The sequence below is a fragment of the Leptinotarsa decemlineata genome, unplaced genomic scaffold (genome assembly GCF_025532065.1).
Source record: "Leptinotarsa decemlineata unplaced genomic scaffold, Ldec_3_MD MMD2_tig00004307_RagTag_RagTag, whole genome shotgun sequence".
Classification (NCBI taxonomy): domain Eukaryota; kingdom Metazoa; phylum Arthropoda; class Insecta; order Coleoptera; family Chrysomelidae; genus Leptinotarsa; species Leptinotarsa decemlineata.
In genome coordinates, this window is record NW_027412606.1 from 16,042,241 (window position 1) to 16,059,432 (window position 17,192).

Consider the following 17,192-nt stretch of genomic DNA (forward strand, 5'->3'; position numbering starts at 1 on the left):
ACCAACCTTCCAAGTTGGTCCCGTTATCACTGTATATTGTTTTAGGACGATCACGTCGCGCCACGAACCACCTTAGAACTTGAATGATTCCGTGAGTGGAAAGAGTATTAGCCAGGTCCAAATGGATAGCACGGTATACCGCACACGTGAATAGACAAATCCATGCCTTTTCACCTGATTTTATATAAAGCGGTCCAGCAAAGTCAACACCCGTGATCTCAAATGCACTTGCATCCCGCACTCTGTCTAATGGAAGCGGAGGAGTTGGATTTTGAAAGTTTTTGGCATACCACCAAGTATCCAGTATCTTTCGCGTAGGTTACTCAATAAACCTTTGGTATCGATATGGCACAACCGCACGTGTGTATCAAAAATGAGTCTCTCAACTAAAAAGTGTTTCGCAGGAAGTACAATTTGAAATCAAAAATCTGTTGTGTCTTCTCTTCGCGAAATTCTGCTACCTACCTTGATCGTTTTTGAATGGACATAGAGAGTTGAGCTTGTTATAATTCAGGCCACTAAAACTTTCATTCTGAATATAACATATAATGAATATTTCAGCTTTATCTAATTCTGCAACGCTCAAACAATCTTTCTTCTTAAGGGATGGATTTTTGACGTTGTGAACAAAACGATGAATCCACGCCATTAATCGGACTGTTTTGTGATATTTTGAAAAATATCCGAAGTGCCATTCATCCGAATTATGGTTGAGCATAGTCATAATCGGGGATTTCTTTCTTTCTCTAATGATTTCCTCCTCATCGTTTACGATTTGTTCATGTGGCCAAGATGTTGAAAGTCCATACAATCATGTGGGTCCCTCCCACCATTTTGACTCATAAAGAAAGATCTGCTGGATTCAATGCACCTGGGACATGGCGCCAAAATTCAATATCAGTCAATCGACGAATCTCTTGCACTCGATTTCCAACAAATGTTGACCAAGGTTCACTTCGTTGAATCCATGAAATAACAGTGGATGAGCCACTCCAATCATAACTTTTGATATATTCATGGAAATTTTTCCACACCCTGTCATATAATTTTGCACCAATATTTGCAGCCAATAGCTCCAAACGTGGAATAGAAATTTCTTTCAACGGTTTGACTGTGGATTTGGCTGCCAATAAATGAACTGAGATGCTGTTATTCTCGACTCTCAAGAAAATAACTGTAGCGTAAGCATCTCTGCTGATATGCAAACTGCAACTTTCAGGTTTTGTGGTATTGAACTGTATCCATCTAGGAATTTTTATATTTTTCGAATACGGTATTTCCAATATCCACCTCATAAAGGAGTTTTTGGATTCATCATCTACGGGTTCATCCCAGCGGAGTTGTTGTTTTCCAAAACGACTGTAGTAACAGCTTAGCAAACTAAATTGCTGGAGAAGTGAATCCAATCGGATCAAAAACTTTCTGGGTCATAGAAAGAATTACCCTCTTGGTAACAACTTGGTCTTTCGAATTAATATCATGGTATCCATTAATATTCAGGGTATCTAATAATGGATTACAAATCAATCCAAGTAATGGAATCTCAGAGTCGTCACCCTCAGTTCGTGTAAACTCCCACCTTCGCAACTCAAACTTCCCCTCAGCCATAATCATGCTGGCTTCTCGGATGAATGTTCGTACAGATTCATCATCTGAAAGGCTGGTTGCACAGTTGTCAACATAAAAGCTACTTGCTAACCGTTCAACTGTTTCCCTGCTGTACAAAGTCGCGGAATTTGAATATTTTTCGAGAGTTGTACTGAGATGATATTCAAGGGTTGCTCCGAGCAAAAATGGACTGAATGTTACACCGAATACCACCCTACGATGACAATAAACTATTTCCTGTCCATTTCGGTCGAACCATATAAATTTTGAGAAATCACGATCGGCTTCGTGAACACTGATTTGGAGAAATGCTTTACGTATGTCCGAAATTACAGCAAATTTCTCCTCACGAAATTTCATTAAAATGGAAGGTATACGTTTTATAAGATTTGAACCCTTTTCGATGCATTGATTGAGCGAGTGTCGGCCTTGCTCGTGTGCTAATGCATCAAATACCGGTCGGATTTTAGTTGTAGCGCTATTTTCCTTTAGGAGGTAAGTAATGGACTTGATTTTTTTCCATCAGAATACTTAACCTCCTCTATAATCCCCTCCTGCAACTATTCCTTAAAAATGCAGTCATATGACTGGAAAAGTTTATTATTATTAAATTTTTTCAAGGTCATATCAAGTCTTTTCCTAGCCAATGGAAGATTGTCAGATAGAGGTGGGTGTCCATCCAACCACAGTAATCTCACTTCGTATCTACCCTCATTCTTTGAGGTAGTCTGCATGAATAAATCCTTAGCAGCCATTTCCATCTCTTCCCTTGATCTCCTTTCTACAGGGTCATCTATGCCCAAAATGTCAAGCACCCATAAATTTGTCAAATACAGGTCGTTGACTAGAAGGGAAGTCAAAGAATTTGCTATTTTGTCAATATTATTTCTGTGATATGGAAGTTTACCCATCAGCGTCCATCCTAGTAAAGTTTCGACTACCACTAATCCGCACTGCAAATCATGTTTTCGACCAGTGTATAATTTCCCAGCTACATTTGCCCCGATAAGTAATTCGATCGGATCAGAGTCACGAATATCATATATTTGAATTATATTATATTATATTATATTATATTATATTGTTATATTAAAATAATGTATAAATTCAGATTGGGTACAGTGCAATTATATAGTACAATATTTGTAAACAATAAATTTCCATTTCGAGTGGGGCGACATTACCTAAGCATGTGATATGCTTGTGCTGCTTTGTCAACCCACCTCGAAGTGGACTACACACTAGTTATGATTCGCCGAGCGAGAAATTAATAGTACCTAAATAATACATGTAAAATCACTTTTAATATAGATGGTGTACAACTAAGTACAATAATAAACTAATACTTATTCACTGAGATGTTAAAAAAAGAAAAAAAAAGTAAGAAAATAGAGAAAAATAATAAAATTACATAAAGAAATGGAGTTGAGAGAGAGAGAGAGTGAGGGAAATAGAGACTGGAGTCTTTCTTATGAATTGAGTGGGGAGATCAGATAATGCAAAATATATTTGGGTTTTCACGTATACAATTTTTTACCGCTTTTTTGAACAGATGTGGTTTTTCTATAACCTTGATTTCCATGGGTAACGCATTGAAAAATTTAGCACCAAAATAAAAAATACATCTTTGTGTATGAGTTTTATTGAACTTTGGGATGCTGATGAATAGATTTTCCACCGATCTGGTTTGCCTTTGTATTTCATTGTTATATATTTTAGTGAAAGTAAAGTTATGTTTATTTGAATGCATCCATAGGAGACAGTTATAAATATATAAACTACGGGTATTCATTAATCCATTTTCTTGATACAATTTTTCTGTTGAGAAAATTTTAGGTTTCTTGAATAATATTTTTAGGACAGTATTCTGGTCTAAAGTCTAAAGACTTGAGCTCGTCCATCCAAGGTCCTATGAACACAGGAGAAATCCCATCGCATATAATATGCTGATTGAGTACTTCAAGTGTACAGCAATAATTATGACTCATTATAACAATGATGTACTTGCGCAGAGGTATTTGAACCTCCAAATAACGAATGAATGATTTTTTCCATCCGTTTTGGTTCAAAACCCATCGACTCTGCAGTAGACTTGAGAATATATGACCTTTAAGACCATGTATCTATGATTAAGTAAACATCTCTAAATTTTTTATCATTTGTGATTTTGTCCCGTAATGTCTGCAAAAATACGTGAGTCCCTATGTAATTTGTCGAAACGTGATTCATAGGTATCATTTCACATTTTCCTTCGTCTTGATTCTCGTGTTCCTGATCGAAAATGAGTTTATTTGATTTTAATTCCGGACACATCAAAACAACATGTGATTTGCTACAAATCAAACATCTGAGACGGCTTCGACACTTTTTCGAAGAATGCCCAGTTTTCATACATTTAAGACTAGCATTTTTCTCGATCAATACATTTCTTTTTTGTTCAAGTGTATATTTTTGTGCCTTGAAACAACTGTGACTCTCATGCGTTCCTTGACAAAAAATACATTTGACAGTTTCGCAGTTCATTAAACCAGTCGCTGATGGTATATTGGACTGCCGCTTTAGATCCGAATAAGATAATTTTGGTTTACCTTGTTTGGAACATTTATCAGTAGCGTGTAAACCAAAACCTTGAGCGGCAAGAGAAATTCCTCATTTTCTACCTTGGATTTTAAAAACAACATAAGTTTTTCTAATCTAATCCGAAGTTTGTTCAGACGTCAAAGAAGAACTAGAACTTGAATATTTCCTATAAAAGCTGATAGAACTCTGCCATACCCTCAGAAATCCTCCGGCAAACACGATTCTATCAAAGGAAACAGCATTGCAGCACAATTTTCACTGGTGACTCCTAGAGTCTTGAGTGACCGCAATTGTGTCTCGATTCTATCATATAGATTAGTGAGACCTAGTTTCTTCACCGACATGGCATTATTCAAAACGAGTTTCAAAAGTTCTCGAACATATACTTCAATCTGAAGATCCTCTCTGACGAAACGAAATTTCAAGCTATCAATGACATTTTGATAATTATCAGCATTGGGAGGAAAACTTTCTACTAATTCTCTAGCCCTACTATTTGGAACTGTGGCTTGAAACAAGTATTGAAATTTATCAGCAGTATCTATCTCAGAATCATCATGAATTTTTCTAAATTGCCCCCAGAAGGAAAGTTAATCTCTTATATATCCCCATTGAATTTCTTAAATTCTATGGTAGGTAATTTAAATTTTCTCATATCTGTTTTCCCGGACTGCCTACTGGATATTTTACTTACTTTTCGCATATGTGTCACATGAATCCATCTCTGCTTCTAATTCATCTTCCGAGGCACATTAACAATTTTTTATTCCTTGTCACTAAAATAAATTGACATAGCTGTCATGCAGCTTCCACATACGAGGTAATATATCATCAGTCGTTCCACAGTCAAAGGGAATCAGTCTTGTAGTTATAAAGAAAAGAATTTCATGTAGCTGTCACATACACTACAAGCAGTAATGTTGACAAAACTAAATTTCAATTGTTGATAAGCATGAGTATGAATCAATAACACAAGACAAGCGTCACCCTTCTTTCGACTTTGATGATTTTTTGGTGTATTTTTCATAAGTATAATTTATGAAAAATATTAACATTTTTTCTTTATTCACGCAAGTAATTTATAACTTTGATACTATTATAGTGAGCTTCCAGAGCATTACAAAATTAAGTTTCGTTTGGTATAACACAAAAATCTTTCTAGTAATTCTATCTTTTTCAAAGTGTTATTAGATTTTTCTTCGAAAAATTTTTCAACGCCATATATTATACCACAATAATCAGCATAAAAATTAAAATTTTCCAATACGGCTACTTGAAAAGTCAATAGATTTTTGTAAACTTCAAGTAATCGATTAACTTTTTCACATAGACAGAATTCAATGACATGTATCGGTAAAACTTGGTATCGTCACATACTATTTGCCACTGTACCTTCGGATCATATTCATCTGGATGAGTCGGAAGATCCTCGTCAGAAAAATCAGTCTTTTTTGTGTGAGTAGTTTGATCAACATTACCAATTTGAATATGCTGAACGATGTTTTGTTAGGCTTGAAGGGTTGTCCCAGGTCTAACCACACTGGATGATTTGGCTGGAGGTGATACAACTACTATTTCATAAACCTCTAAGTGATAATGAAATTTGTAGCAAGAAGTGGTATTCAGACTTGGAAACCAATTCTTAATTTTTCAAAATTACATCATTTTCTTGATTTTAGTTAGACATACCACTTTCACTGAAACTATTAGCTTCATAACTCATGTTGACTTAGTGATACCGAAAGCTGAAGCTGGTTTCAATTTATAGCTTCAACTCTTTCCAGTGAACTTTTTCGAAAAATGTGTTTCATCTGTGCTCTGTATGCAACTATTATATTTTCTATCCAACTCCACCCATTTAAAGTACATCTTGACACCTTTTTGTCTATGTTCTTTTTTAGGTAAATGTCTGGATTTAGGGTTTTCTACAATTCTTCTTTGAAAAACAACAACTGCTGAATGCAAATATGTAGTTTTAATCATTATTTTGATAGTGTAACCAACATTAAATTTTGGTAGACAGACTATCTTTCGTTAGATTTGTCGGTTTGACCTCATTCAGACGAAAATATTATTAGAATTTATATTTCAGATTTCTAATAGACAAGTTCAGCTGTCAAATTTGTTAGTGTTGTATGTGCAATAATAATTGATACCATTTTTTATGATGGAATTTTGAGTCTTATTGTTGTTAAATTCAGTTCCTTGATCGGTATGTAAGCTTTTTCAAAGTCGTTGAGTGTAAGCAAATCTATCCGAAAATGTCCTAGAAATTTTCCACCGGAAAAGTGGCATCCGTATAAAGTTCAGCTGGTCCAAGAACTGTTAGAAGATGACTTTGACAGAAGAGTCGAATTTTGCGAAGTCATGATGGAGCGCTCGCACAGAGATCGGAGTTTCATACAAAATATAATATTTTCAGATGAAGCTACTTTTATGCTCAACGGTCACGTGAACCGTCAGACTTATCGATACTGGGCAAGAGAAAATCCACATTGGATGGAGGAGCATAGCACACAATATCCACAAAAAGTGAATGTTTGGGCCGGAATTTTGAACAACCAGATAATAGGACCATACTTTTTTGAGGAAAGCGTAACTGGTGCTCGGTATCTACACTTTCTTCAAGATTATCTGATGCCACAACTGAATCAGCTATTTCCAAATAGAAATGATTTGTGGTTCCAGCAGGATGGGGCGCCCCCACACTACGCCGTTGATGTACGAACCTACCTGGATACTGTTTTCCGAGGAAAGTGGATAGGGGAAGAGGGCCGATCGAATGGCCACCAAGGTCTCCGGATTTGACCCCGTTAGACTTTTTTTATGGGGATACTTGAAGAGTAAAGTTTACCAAAATCGACCAAATGATTTAGAAGAGTTGAAGGAACGCATCAGAGCGGAGATTGCACAAATAACCCCCGAAGTTCTCGGAAACGTTAGAAATGAATTCAGTGCCCGGCTTTCACATTGCATCATAGCTGAAGGTCATCAATTTGAACATTTATTATAATTTTATTGTACTTCAATAAATAACATGTTTTGGTTCATCTTGTATAAATGAATATTGGCATGGTTATACCGTTGAATAGATGATTAGTAGACCTTTTGAATGAGGTGCCACATGACCCCTGTTTGCATTTAAAAAAATTGTCGATTACGTCATCACGCCAACACCGGTGACGAAACGTCTTTCATATGAATATCATGAGATGGGCCGTCAAAAATTAAAGTTGACCTGTTTTTGGATTTCTTCCGAAAGACGCTCATTTTGTAAATATATGAATTGTTTATTATTGTGTTATTATTCATTAATTCACCAAATACATTTGAATTACCTTCTGCTATCTTATGCTCTCCTGTTTCGACTTCGCCTCTCTCTCTCTCTCTCTCTCCTCCGTCTAGCATTAACCTCTCTCTCTCTCTCTCTCTTCCCTCCGGCATTAACCTCTACACAATCATACTTTCTGTTCTATTTACTTAAATTTCTCATTATTATTGTGAACATACCTAATTCCAGTTCACAAATGTTTGAAAGTGATTGACAAGGTTTCATGATGAATTTCAGAGTTCGGACTTCCATTATATAAAATGATTTGATGAGAGATAATCCTTTTTTTTTAAGGTTGGTTCGAACGGCAGCAATTCCAGCTTTAGGAACTCTCATTTCTGACTGTTCAATTGCAGATATCCATGACAAAGTTTACATGCAGTTACAAAGCTTTATTTCGGATCCTAATTTAAAAGAAAATCATGCTTTGTTAAGGCAGCTCATAGTCACTTTAGGAACCATTGCAATAAACTGTTCTCTACCTTTCCGATACGATGGTAAGAATTAATTAGATTTATGATGATTTTAATTCAAAGATAATTCTTTTTAGTCATTTTTCCTCAGTTATCTTCATATTCTTCATACATGTCTCAAATGAAGAACCAGACAAGAAAAATAGATATGGCACTGGCTCTTGTGGAAGCTTACAAAAATATAATTTATAGTCCTCTGAATGAGCCAAGTACTACCAACGTATTATTATCTGGATTAAGGTGGGTTTACAAACATTAAAGATTGATCAATCTGTTGAAAACACTTTTCCCACACCAGAAATAAATTTGAATTCATTTTGTGTTTATGCTAACTTGGTTAGTGAAACGCGTGTTGAGAGACAGTATTTTTGTTCTTGTGTGTGAAAAGCTTTTTTAATGGGTTAATTTTACCTTTCAAGTCAAAAATTAAGTCATTTAATTGAAAATTAAGTGAATTATTCTTGAAAATTCTTCTTCATTTCGGCGTAATCGTTCTTCCTTCATTCTTCATTCTCCGCCAGGCCCGCTTGCAAAGTTTCGAACATTTTTTCGAGTTCTTCCATCCCGTCGTAATCATGTTTTCACCATGAAACAGAAAATTTTCAATCAATTATTTCACTTCCGACACCAAATGTAACGTTTTCTCCGTGGTTTCGACGATAATTGAAGACGCTGTACAATTAAACTCCACTTTATTTCACTGCTACACTGTCAATACAACACAAAATCTCTAACTGAACTCAACTGTATATCGCCTTATTAGCTCACTTCATGTCGCTTTTTCAACTAGATTAGCCTCCTCTGCCTGTTGGTAGTGCTTGTATATCACGACGGAAATCTTCATAAGCCGATAGAAATATTCTAGAAGCGGGACGACACCTAGAAGGATCGAGAATTCAAATAGGGTTGAGGGCGATCTTGGCCAAGTCACAGTCAAGGGATAATTTACAACACCTGTCAGTTGAAAAAAAAAACAACTTGAGAATGAAAGATACTATTTTCAATTCTGAAGATAGAGGCAAATTTTGGCCTCCGAAACGTTAAAATAAATATCTGTAAAACTCTTCGTCTTCTTTAATACAAACATTTCTGTTCGTGAAAAATATAATGAATTTGTGCAGTAACTTATCTGGGTGAACTAAAAGTCTGATATTTCTACACATGTAGAAGGAACCGTCGATTGAATTATAAAAAGCATTGGTTTTATCAAGCATTATTCCAGTTTTGAATGTTGAAAATCTATCTGAAAACAGGAAAATCTTTTCAGGCACTTAGAAGCTGTTATTTTGGAAAATCAAGTTCTGAATGTTCACTGGGAAACTATAGTGTCCATGATGAAAGAATGCGAGAATAGAGTCAACTTACCCACAGAATGTAGTCCGAAAATGAATCAAAACGTTAACCACAGCGTTGAAGATGTAAGGCAGAGGGTCAGTAAAATATTCAACAAACCAATTCCAAAGGCTACCACATTACCAAATCTACAAGGAATCTTTAGAAAAAAGTAGTATTATTTTTCAATTTTTTGGTGAGATCTGTAAAAAAATACGAAAAAAAAAATTCAAATAATTTAATGATATATCAAAATGTTATTATAAGATAAAATGTATTAGAGAACTTGAAGAATTCTGAATTATCAGAATTTATGTTTATTATTAGATGTACACACTCAGTACATTAGTTCGGTCATTTTTACTCATTTCATAATATTTTTCAAGACTTTTTCAATATCAACAGGGTTATTTAGTACTACTACCTATTCCAAATTATATTAAATACAGAAAAGTGTTTTGGATTATAAGGAATTGAAATAATTATTTATTTAGTTGTCATTGGACTGAATTGGACTATGCAAAGAAAACGAATCTCTGAAACACTATTTGTTTCTTAATTCAAATTTCCATTTTGAATATAATGCAGTATTTGCAGGCTGGAATAAATAGATTCTAGAAATGTGAGAATTATAGATAAAATGGAACTCATGTGAGCAAATCTATTTCAAATCAATCACCCCAATAGTGAAAGACGATAATCATTCCGCCATAAGAATCAAATTGAAAAAAAAAACTTTTGTGCTCTCTAAAGACAAAAATAAATTGTTATCTCTGTGAAGCAAGCATCATTGCAATATTCTCTACAAGAACTATTATTCAGAAGTCGAAAATCAAATGAATTTTTGAATTTAAATGTTGGAAACTTTTTTACAGCAAGAAACTTAATTCAAATTACTCTCATTCTACATTGTGAATATTCTCAGTTTATATGTTTCATTTAACTATTATTACTATAATAATAAATATAAAAATGAATTACTCAACTTTATTTCCAAAGTAATACCCTAATGGGTATTTTGTAATTCTTCTTCAATACTCCCTTTGATAGCTTAATCTAGAATTAATAGTTATTATACAAAGATTTTCTTGTTATTTTTGTTACATGAGCATAATGAAATAATACATTACTGTGCCTTTATATGAAAAAATATTTAAACCCTAACTGTATATTAAGTGCACATTGGTTGTGATATTCTTAAACTTACGTTTTCCAGTAAAGTAATATATTTGTAACTGAAAGATTTTATTGTACTTAACTATATTTTCAGCTAAGGCAAAATCAATAAATATGTTTCATATAATGGTGTATTATTAGCCCCCTCTCTGAAAATAATATTTGATTGAATTACTCAAAGTTACTTTTGTTTCAATAATTTTCAAATCCGACCTAAATAATTTTTTGCTCCATCACTCCTTTTATTCACTAACTGAATACATTGAGTTGAATACTAGAACTACATCCAATGACCGATAGACAAATTTTCCACACTTTTAATTTGTTTTATATGTACATTTTATTTTATATTGTCAACAAGTTTTGTAAATAGTTGGCATCCATGTTTCGATTTATATTTGTATGTGTAATTATTTAATGTTTTATGTGTAAATACCTGACTATTCAAACTATTATATTTTATCTTATTTTTATGACTACCATAGGATTTATCTCATGTCAAGTAAATGATTTATGGAGATTAATAAAATTATCTATCTATCTATCTATCTTTGAAAGTGGTTGGCAGTGTTTCATGGTGAATTTTACCAGTTAGGACTTTCATTGCCTAATATGATTTGAATCTATGAAAGAACAAATAAAATCAAAATGAAAAACAGAAAACATCAATTATATTAAGCAATAAGACGTGAAATGAAATTACAATAAAACCAATAAAATAATCAAGATAAAAATTACCATAGAGTAAAAATAAATAAAAATAAGCAAAAAAGTAAACAGTTAAAAGAAAAAAATGAATAAAAAAAAAGATTCACGGCGTTTTGTATGTTAGTATCAACAATCGTCTTCGGGTGATAACTGGACTGTTCATCCGAGAGATGACTATTTGATGGTTATTCGAACGCTTTCACATATCCTCTCTTCCCTCTCTCTGCTTCACCGGTTTAGCAGGAGTTGACCGTTTTCCCGCTTGATTACAGTTTTCCATATGTCGCCTATCTCTACGCTAGCTTGGCTGAACGCGTCGTTGGACAACATATATGCAGCTTTGAACTTCCTCTTGAACCAGTGTTCCTCCTTGTGAATGATAGCTTGAGACAATTTGATGTTATGAGGATGAGTCCAAACATGCTTTGCTATTTCCGATTTGCTAGTTTCTCATCGCTGTGAGTTTCTCTTGTGGTCGACAATGCGGACTTTCAATGGCCTCTCAGTTTCGCCGATATATGATTTTCCGCACTCACAGGATATCTGATAAATGCAATTCTTGGAATCGCAGTCCGCGTTTGGTGGCCTGTTCCACCATCACTTTGGAGTAACTATTCCGTTGAAGATCTTTTTTGATGATGCCTAGTTCCTTTTCGAGACCTATTTTCGTATTACATAGCCCGATGGCACGATCAGCTAGAGTCTTGATGATTCTTCTTTTGGTAGATTGATGGTGGTTGGATTCGTGGTTTAGATACTGTCCCGTGTTGAGTGGGTTTTCGGTATATAGATGTTTCCCACTTAGTGTCAGTTCTCTTCACCAAAACCTCTAAGAATGGCAATAAGTTGTGGACTTCCTTCTCCATTGTGAAGGTGATGGAGGTTTTACGCTGTTGATGTGCTTTAGAAAGGTGTCTAGTTCTTATTCCCATGTTTCCATACTATGAAGGTGTTGTCAACGTATCTCAACCAGACTCGGAACTTCTTGTGGGCTTCTTCAATGGCCAGAGTTTCAAACCACTCCATATATATATATTGGCTATAACTTTTGAAAGTGGCGATTCATTGGCCGTCCCTCATCTTGCGTAAAAAATTCGTCCTTCAGTTGGAAATAGCAGTTCCGTACACCACAGCATCCTAGTAATTCCATGATTACTTCTGCATGAAAATTCGTTCTATCTTCCAGGTTCTCGTCTTCGGATAATTTTCTATGTATGATTTGAAGTGCTTCTTCTACAGAAATGTTAGTGTAAAGGCTTTTCATGTGGAATTCTTCACAAAAGATAGAGTTTTTTCTTGTAGTGGTTGTATAATTAGAAGTTAAAATCTGGACACATTCTGAGTAGCTAAATCTCTGGAACTTATGATCGGTCTGAGCGGAACACACTTTTTGTGGATTGCCCCTCACTTGTATTCCATACAAGTGAGGGGCTTACTGTGGTGCGGTATTAGCGATGGTCTCTTTTTTCCGTAAAATAGACTTGGTCTGGTACAACTTTCTTTCAATTGATGCAGTAAGGTCCCATAGAATCTTCTTCTATCGCTCCTTCTGAAGAGCATCTTCGATCTTCTGTTCGTAGAGATCAGTATCCATCACAACAGTAGCGTTTCCCTTATCTGCAGGTAGGATCTTGATGGTGTTATCTCTTCGTAGGCCATTCAGAGGTCTTCGTTTTCTATCGCTGATGTTAGATGTTGAAATTGGTTCTCGATCCAGCTGTTCTCTGATGTTCCATCTGAATTCTTCTGCTTCAGTCTGAGGAACTAGTGGATTCCAATGCATTATTATCTCCAATGCGGACACAGATATTGGCGCAATTGCGAAGTTGAAACTTTTCTGTAACAAGGATTCCTCTATGTCCGTGAACGGGCGGGAACTCATGTTGATGAATGGTTTTTCGGGTCTTTCAAAAAAAGTAATTCTCTTTTTATAGTCTATTTCAAAAGAGTGTAGAGTAATAAAATCTCATTAAGTATTCAAAAGCGCTACAGGGTGATCCGTCAATAAATTCTGTCACTTCCCTAGTCCGCATTGCAAAATTATGTCGTTTCATAAAGAGCAGGTAGGTATCACCCTGTTTTAAGGGATTTGTCCATTGTTATCGACGGATAAATACTGAGCCAGAGGCGCGCTAGTGGGATAATTGCCAAAAGAATATGCATTCATAAAAATTATATTAAAGGAAATAAAAATTTAATACAGCAGAACAGTGTTATTAAAAAAATATAAAATGTAACAATAAAATATATACGAACCGAAATCGGGAAATACTCACAAACACACATGAACGAACTTTACGTATTGAAACACTTGTGGGGACTTTAAATCAATTTATTACAAAAACGACAAGAACTTTACTGGATACGTTATTACAATTTGACACTTGAACAATACTAAAACTGTGAACTTCCCTTAACGTTTAACAACACTCTATTTATACCCTAATTGAATGTTCTAGAGATTACTAGGTACAATTTTCGAGAACCTTCCGAGAAAATAATTATTCAGACTACCCTTAATTCTAATCCCTAACCTAAGCAAAAGTGTCACTGTCACTGATACACTGGTCTCTGTCCAGATTGCTTATCCCGCTACAGTATATTTACAATTCAATTAAATTATTCTACATCAGTATAGTCTTCATCCGAAGAACTGTCATCATCCCCTGGTGTTATAATTATAGGGTCAACCACCTGATCGACCAAGTTGTCCAGTTCCCACATTTTATCTTCCTCTTTTAAAACATGCTGGATTGTTTTTTGCCAGTTTTCTGATGTGATTTCCATAATGGCTTGATCAAACAATACCTTGACATCTTTCATTTTAAATGTGGTATTGTGCCTTGCAACATATCCTTTAACTTGTGCCCATATAAGTTCTATAGGATTTAATTCGCAATGATATGGCGGTAGGCGCAGCACAGTTACTTTATACTTTTCTGCTACATCTTCTACGGCATATTTCATGAAGCGAGATTTATGTTGTTTTACTATGGCTAGTAGTTCCTTCTTTACTGAATTCGTCTCAAACTGAATACCTTTATTTGACAGCCAGTTGATAATTTCTTGCTTTCTCCAAGCTGAAGTTGGTACCTTCTCTAAGCGCCTTGAATGGTAGCTTGCATTATCCATAACCACGACCGAATCAGCTGAAAGAAATTTTAACATTTCCCCGAAGTAGTCTTCGAAGACATCCGAATTCATGTCCTCATGATAATCTCCCGTTCGGCACGACTCAAAGCTTAACAAACCTTCTTTTAAAAATCCGTCTTCGCTTCCAATGTGAGCAATTATAAGCCTCTTCCCTTTTCCCGAAGGCACTTTAATACCCGTCGAAAGGCCTTCTATGAAAGCTTGGCGAGAACTTGTTATATTTTTATCTTGCCACATTTTTTTGACTATATAACCTTCGTTTATCCACGTCTCATCAAGATAAAAAATTTTCTTTTGCTCTCTGCGGTACTGCTTTATAGTTGTCAGATATTTTCGTCTCCAGCAAACAATTTCATCACTTTCCAGTAATAGTGCCTTTCGATTGTGCTTTTCCCAGGCAAAATTCATACTTTTTAAAGTTTTCCATAAAAGTTTTCTGGATATCAAAGGAATATCGTTATCTTGGCTTATCTCGATAAATATTTTTTCAAGAGTGGGTATTTCCTTTTTAAAATAAAACGAATGAACTTTTCTTCGAATGTCACATTTGGTGTCTTCATCTAAGATTTTTATTGGTCTTCCTGATTTTCTCTTGCATGGACTTACCTGACCTGATATCTTTCTTTCTCGCAATAATTTAAAAATCGTGGACTGTCCAATTCCAGTCATTCGGGCACATCGCTCAACACTTTCTTGCACAGACAAACTAGGGTGATCGTGTTTTATGCAATCATATACATTTAAAATTATAACTTTTTCGCAAACAGATAGCGGAGAATTTTTTACACTTCTTTTCTTTGGAGTAAATGTCCCCATTTTATAACTTTTTCACTATTTCTATATCACAATATCACTGTACGTTTAATTGGTGTAGTAACAATTACTATTATAACTCGAATGTTTAAGACACCATTACAATATATTTAAACCCTTTTTCTTAATTACCTGGGTTTAATAGGTATTGCATGATTGGTGGGCAGGGTCAAAAAGGGATTATTATAATGACATGGCACCTCGGAACTAAGTGTTAACCCTTTTTTGAGAAATCATGCTCAAGTATATGAACCCAAATTGCATATTAAATAAGTTTACAAGAACCACTAAAATTAATCTTAATCTTTTTTTAAGAAATTTTACTTACCTAAATACATGTAGGTACTTAGTTTTAGACCAAATTACTTCCCAAAAATGGCCTTTTATTATTATCTATGTCTGTAATTTTTAATTTACTTTAATTATTAAGTTTAATAATCCTAAGATTTGCCTACGCCCATGGACGACAACGAAATTCAGGCAAATTTTATGACACTTCATGATTTATTACTCTACACTCTTTTGAAATAGACTATAGCTGCCTGAGCTTTCGCTAATGTTTATTAGCTTTTTCGAGGACTGTGATGTAAAAAAGGGCATAATGAATATATGTGGAACATAGTAAAAGATAAAACGGTTATATAAAAGTAATTGTAAAAATTCAAAACAATATTCTTGTACTATAAAACATCACGTTCTAGATAATGATAATTCAATCTTTTTTATATTGCAGCCCCCAATAGAGCTGAAAAACAGCGGTGGGCTTAGGCCACTCGGTGGCAAAAACACTAATTACACGTTCAAGGAGGCTAGCAGACAACAAGAGTTGATATAATGACTACTCAGAGAAAATTAACAACCATACTACCATATATTAAAGGAACAACGACAAAATCAGCAGAATTCTCCGCCAACAAAACATAGCAACATCATTTGTACCAGAATGTACAATAAGGTCCATGCTCCGTTATCCAAAGGATCAGATACCTGTGGAGTCCCTCTGAATTTATGAAGTACCGTGTCAAGATCGTGACAAGATCTACATCAGCCAAACCAACAGACGAATTAACATACGCAAATATGAACACAAATTAGCAGTGAAATTGAATAACGACCTAGTAGTATGAACAAGAGGGATGACGCGCAATGATTATCAACAACGTGGAGATCCATCTTATCACTCATCAAAATGAAACAGACTCCACAAAGCAAAACTTAGCATGTGATAATTCAGGTATAACGACAATAGCAGGCGGGACAAGACAGGCAATCGGGTCAACACAGGTAGTGGGAGCAACCTAGCTTAATGGTAGCAACGACCCCTATAAATTAAGAAACAGATTTCGAGTGAATCAGTCTAGTTCTAAACTCTAGATATCGCCAGAAGATTGCAAATGAGACGTTTTGGAAATAATCCTTGTGAGGGTCAAAAACACAGAACTCAAAAAAGTTAAATATTGAAAGAATCTTGAATTCAGATAATGTCATGAGTGAAAGTTGGAAAATTATTGAAGAAAGTAAAGATAGTGGATCAGCAATTAACAAATTACTTGGAATACAACATGGTTTTAGAGAAAAAAAATCCACCACAACTGCTGCTCATGATATGAGATTTTTGTATAAAGTACTCAATAACAAATACACAAGATGACGTCTTCTGACGACGAGCTTGAAGAAATCATCCAACTAAAAGATGAAATTTTCGGTGAAAAGGCGCATAAATGTTGCCAAACAAAGCCAAGTAAATCTATAATTTGCATTGCTTGTGGAAATGTATTCCATCAGTGCTATGGGCTAGATAAAAAACAATACCCAGTAAGTGACGCAAAAAAGGACAAACTCAACAAATGTGAAAACCTGGAAATGGAAAACCATATGTTAAGAGCCGTGCTTAAAGAGAAAGAAGATAAGTATAATTTATTATTTGAAAATAACAATCTATTGAAACAAAATGCACACTTCCTAGAAGAAAAACTCAAGGATTATAAAAACACAACCGATAAGCCACCAACGAAAAA

The 17,192-nt window shown here is 34.8% G+C and overlaps 1 protein-coding gene across 4 annotated transcripts in view; it reads left to right on the plus strand.

Annotated features, from left to right (window-relative positions):
• LOC111513163 (RAB11-binding protein RELCH homolog) overlaps positions 1-10,627 on the plus strand; it is a 62,416-nt gene extending 51,789 nt beyond the window's left edge. For 3 of the 4 annotated variants that reach the window (XM_074179075.1, XM_074179073.1, XM_074179074.1), the window contains 3 exons: positions 7,814-8,016; positions 8,070-8,232; positions 9,260-10,627. In XM_074179075.1, coding sequence (XP_074035176.1) covers positions 7,814-8,016; positions 8,070-8,232; positions 9,260-9,500 — 607 coding nt within the window. In that variant the 3' untranslated portion in view covers positions 9,501-10,627. Of the gene's footprint in view, positions 1-45; positions 208-7,813; positions 8,017-8,069; positions 8,233-9,259 lie in introns of those variants that run through there. The other variant, XR_012466381.1, reaches the window with a different exon arrangement.
• The last annotated feature ends 6,565 nt before the right edge of the window (positions 10,628-17,192 follow it).